The sequence below is a fragment of the Oratosquilla oratoria genome, chromosome 30 (assembly GCF_046742065.1).
Source record: "Oratosquilla oratoria isolate Oo_2021 chromosome 30, ASM4674206v1, whole genome shotgun sequence".
Lineage (NCBI taxonomy): Eukaryota > Metazoa > Arthropoda > Malacostraca > Stomatopoda > Squillidae > Oratosquilla > Oratosquilla oratoria.
Genome location: NC_134806.1, coordinates 40,468,863 through 40,473,862, shown reverse-complemented (window position 1 = coordinate 40,473,862; position 5,000 = coordinate 40,468,863). Strand labels below are relative to the sequence as shown.

The following is a 5,000-nucleotide window of genomic DNA, read 5'->3' as shown; positions in this document are numbered from 1 at the left end:
TAATAAAACACTTTCAGTAGACGAAAAACATTTATGGAAAAAAAAAGAAAAATGCAAGAAAGACTATGCGGGAAAGAAATATAGAAAAATGCAAAACAAGGGGCTATTAGGAAACACTGTACGAAAAAATGTAGGAAAAAATGTACACAGAAGGAAAAATGTGCAACATAGATTTGGGGAGTCTTGTAGGAAATAAAATTTGAAAACAACAACAACAACAATGTTTTACAAGAGACATTATATATATATATATATATATATATATATAATATATATATATATATGTATATATATGTATATGTATATATATATATATATACATATATATACATATATATATGTATATGTATATATATATGTATATGTATATATATATATATAAATATATATATATATATATATATATATATGAAAGAAGTGTACGAAGAAGAAAATGGAAAAATAAATCGTTACATCTTTTCCTTTTTCGCTCTTAGCCACGAAGCCGCCCAGCTCCTCATAAGACTCCTTCATGTCGAAGTTTCTTCCTTTTCGCATTCAGGTCAAGATGTCTTCCAAGATGTCTTCGCATTCAGGTCAAGATATCTTCATATTGAGGTCAAGTAGTCTTCACACTGAGGTCAAACTTTTTCACATTGAGGTCAAAGTGTATCCACACTCAGGTCAAAATGTCTTTATATCGAGGCCAAGTTGTCTTTACATTTAGGTCAAGACGTCTTTGCATTTAGGTCATACTGTCTTCACATTCAGGTCAAGATGTCTTTGAGGTCAATCTGTCTTTACTTTGAGATCAAGATGTCTTTACACTCAGGTCAAGATGTCGTCACATTCAAGTCAAGATGTCTTCACATTGAGGTCAAGCTGTCTTTGCATTCAGGTCAAACTGTCTTCACACTTCGGTCAAAATATTTTCACAATGAGGTCAAGACGTCTTCACACTGAGGTCAAGTTGTTTTTACAGTGTGGACAAACTGTCTTTGTATTGAAGTCAAGATATCCTTACACTGAGGTCAAACTGTCTTCACACTCAGGTCAAACTGTTTTTCCATTGAGGTCAAGATGTCTTCGCATTCAGATCAAAATATCTTCACAATGAGGTCAAGTTGTCATTGCATTCAGGTCAATATATCTTCACAATGAGGTCAAGATGTCTTCACAAACGAAGACCTGATGTTCTTCAGGGTCATGTCGACTCCCCTCCTGAGGAGAACCTGAGGCTCCCCCAAGGAGGACTTCAGGCCGATACCCCGCTCTCCTTGTCCGACCTACGGAGGAGCTCCCCAAGCGCCATGATGTAGGTCTGTGCCATCTGCAGCGTCTCGAACTTGGAGAGCTTCCGGTCGTTCCCAAGGGCGGGGACAACCTCCCGAAGTCTCTCGAAGGCGTTGTTGAGGCCGTTCATCCTCCGCCGTTCCCGGGCGTTCGCCGCCAGACGCCTCTTCTTTAGAACGTCCGTGCTCACCATCTTCGGTGATCGACGACGAAGGCGAAGGGGTTTGTAGTGGGAGACCATGTCTTGCCCTTCGTCAGGAGGGGCGAAGTGCTCCTGGTCTTGGAACTCCATATGGTGATGGTGTTGCTGGAAGGTCGTGTTGTTTAGTTCCCCAAGGGATTGACTGTTCTCCCACGGAGGAGGATACTCGGACGGGATCCGTGGGTAGTTCTCCCCGACGGCGCCCTGCGGGGTGCTGCCGCTACTGTAGGCGGAGTGGTAGAGAGCCAGGTTCGGATAGGTCTCCTCGTTCACGTCCCCGAGGTGGACAGGGTCCTCGTAGGCGAGACCGACCTGGGGGTCATTGTGTTTGTTCGGAGAGCAGTCGGTAGTTAGGTCCTCAGGGGTGGAGCTGTGATACCCATCGCTACCCGCGCCGTCCAGGCAGTCCTGCAGGAGGAGGTCTTGGTGTTGGGAGGGATGGAGCCCTGACGAAGGCGGAAGGAGTGTTGTCGCCGAAGGAGCCGTGTCGTCACGGCCACTGACGCCCTCGCTCCCGAGGTCGCTGCTGGAAGCGTAGACGAAGTTCTGGAAATACTGTGCAGGGAGGTCCTCACGGGCGCCCACCCAGTACTCCCCTGCCTGTACGGACATCTTGCCCGCCACTCCTGAGGGTGGAGTGCCTCCTAGGGTATGGAGGATTCTAGAGTTCCTCTCAGTTTGCTGGACCGAGGGGAGTAGTACTTCTGCACTCAGGTGGCGAGGACCACGAAGAACACAACTTCAACCGCAGTTGGACGCGTCAACGAACTCGACACGAGGGACCGATTTGCATACAGGGTGGTCGCACGCACGCACGAACGCACGAACAAAAGCTCGGTGTATCACCGTCCACCACAGTGACGTTAATCACCCAGTCCGTAACGCTAACCACCACCACAGCCGCCCCACCACTGCCCCGCCACGGGCAGTGGCAGCTATCTAATCCAAAATCCAAAATTTGGAAAAAAGTTTCAAAAGAATTCTAAAAAATATCTTCCGAGCCACATCTACGCTGATCTACTCCTCGGTCTTTTGTTGTTGTTCTTCTTCCGGGCCACAGATACACTCGTTTACTCCACGCCCTCTTGTTCTTCTTCCTCTTCCGGGTGTTCACTTACTGTTGAGGCACTGTTCTCACTCCACTATAGATAAAAAAATTCACGAAGGAGTAGCAAACACGATACAACATTAGATGACGTCACGGGTTCCCAAGAAGTCTGCCGAATCACGACTCTCTAGTCTTCCGGTTTCTTTCTCTTCCGGGCGAATCTTTCGGAGACTCTTTAGAATGACTTCGAGGGTTCCCAGGTGCCAAGCTTGGCGCCCGAAGGGCCTAGACGACCTGCACTTCGTTGGGGTCACTCTTGATAGAGTCGAAGACCCTCAATGTCTTCCTTTCGGTCGCTTCGGGTCTTTGAGTGCGAACCACAGGTGCCGAGGTCTCAGGGGTCTTTCCTCCCGCCAAGGGCGTCTTCAGGGGTCTCAGGGTGCGGGTAGGGGGAGGGGGAGGGGGCGTGCTTAGTGGCAGAACGTGCAAGCGCACGTACACACACACACACACACACGCACACACACACACCTCGAGCCCGACTACCGTGCAACTGCCGTCGTCCGACAACCGACCCAGGCCAAAACCTCCTGGAAGCCGCTTTCTACTACCCTCCTCTTCGCCTCCGTCACCCAAGGAGTTCCCCCGGGAGACGACTTCCAAGAACTCAGAGGGTTTCTATGAGGGCGGAGGAGGTCCAGCTCCCCTGTGGAGGAGCCTCTTGGGAACTCCTCTCCTGAAGAGGGGAGCTTCGGGAGGACGTTGGGGTCTTGGTGTCTCGGGAGGAGGGAGGGGGACGTGAGGCGGGACGATCACACACACACACACACACACACACACACACACACACACACACACACACACACACACACACACACACACACACACACACACACACACACACACACACACACACACACACACACACACACACACACACACACACACACACACACACACACACACACACATGCACACAAACACACACACATACACACACACACACCCGCGCATGCGCAGATCCTGAAGTGAACTGTCGCCGTTTCCCGTCCGCCATCTTCGTTCTCTCGATGTGCATACTGACAAGTTTCAGTAGATTTCGTGTCGTTTTCGTTTTTTTAATAATTACGAACTCCGAATGATATCGCCACAAAGAGTTGACCAAATCGCTGTTTCTTGGCGATACAGTAAGAACGAGTTTTCAAAAAATCACCGGAAGGTGATGATCTAAAGATGTTGACTGCTGATAAAATAATGACATCACACGTTGGCGTAATAGAAAGTAAACTGGGACTAATGAACGAAAAAGTTGAGGACATTCCTAAACTCCGAAAACTTTCGGTCACGTGACTCCGTCTTCGGACCAATCAGGTACGGCGGCGGCGTCCGCGGCGTAGGCCGATGTCGAAGCTCTTGGGATGAAATCGAACTGGTGATTTGGGTCTCTGGAGCGCCATTTGGGTTCCTATTGGGGCGGTGAAAGACGAAGATGAGGGGCACATGTCCTCACATCATATGTCTCTTGTTTATGAGTCACTGTTAATGATGTGTCTGAAGAGGCATTAGGTATGAGGCTCTCCTGGGTATGTCCTCAACATATGCCTCTTGTTTATGAGTAGTGAAAGACGATACAACATATACCTCATGGTTATGATTCACTGTTGATGTCTCTAAAGAGACATAACGCACGATGTCCCTCCTGGGCATGTCCTCACAACATAACCCTCCTGGTTAAGAATCACTGTTGATGTGTCCGAAGAGGCATAAGGTACAATGATCTCCTGAGCATGTCCTCCGGAGTAGGTTCCGTCATACTGTTAAAGTGTTCTTTTGTCAGTCAACCCATTACATGACTCGTGGCTTTCCGTCTGACGCCAGGCGATTTTATTTATATCAGTCTCCCATTCAAACCCCCTCATATATATATATATATATATATATATATATATATATATATATATATATATATATATATATATATACATATATATATATATATATATATATATATATATATATATACATATACATATATACTCACACACACACACACACACACACACACACACACACACACACACACACACACACACACACACACACACACACACACACACACACACACACACACACACACACACACCCCAAAGGGTTTTTCCCCCTATTCAGGGAGTTAGCCAAAGTCAAAAGTCATATACTCATCCCAAACCATTTCATCCCCACCCATTGTACTTCCAGTCACAAAATTTTCTCTCCTCTCTCTCTCTCTCTCTCTCTCTCTCTCTCTCTCTCTCTCTCTCTCTCTCTCTCTCTCTCTCTCTCTCTCTCTCTCTCTCTCTCTCTCTCTCTCTCTCTCTATATATATATATATACATATGTCATCCTTAAACAATGAGCTATTTCGAGTCCCATACTGAACGAAAGCCTTCCCGTGTTTAGGTTTATTTCCAGTAAATACAAATCACTACCATAAAACAA

General features: G+C 46.9%; 1 protein-coding gene across 1 annotated transcript; it reads right to left on the bottom strand.

The window, feature by feature from the left end:
* Positions 1-1,234: 1,234 nt before the first annotated feature.
* On the bottom strand, positions 1,235-2,086 carry LOC143041282 (uncharacterized). The gene has a single exon (XM_076213111.1). The coding sequence runs from the start codon at positions 2,084-2,086 to the stop codon at positions 1,235-1,237; it is 852 nt and encodes a 283-aa protein (XP_076069226.1).
* Between the last annotated feature and the right edge of the window lie 2,914 nt (positions 2,087-5,000).

Coding starts and splice junctions, on each gene's coding strand:
- LOC143041282 (XM_076213111.1), bottom strand. CDS start 2,086: ATGTCCGTACAGGCAGGGGAGTACTGGGTGGGCGCCCGTGAGGACCTC.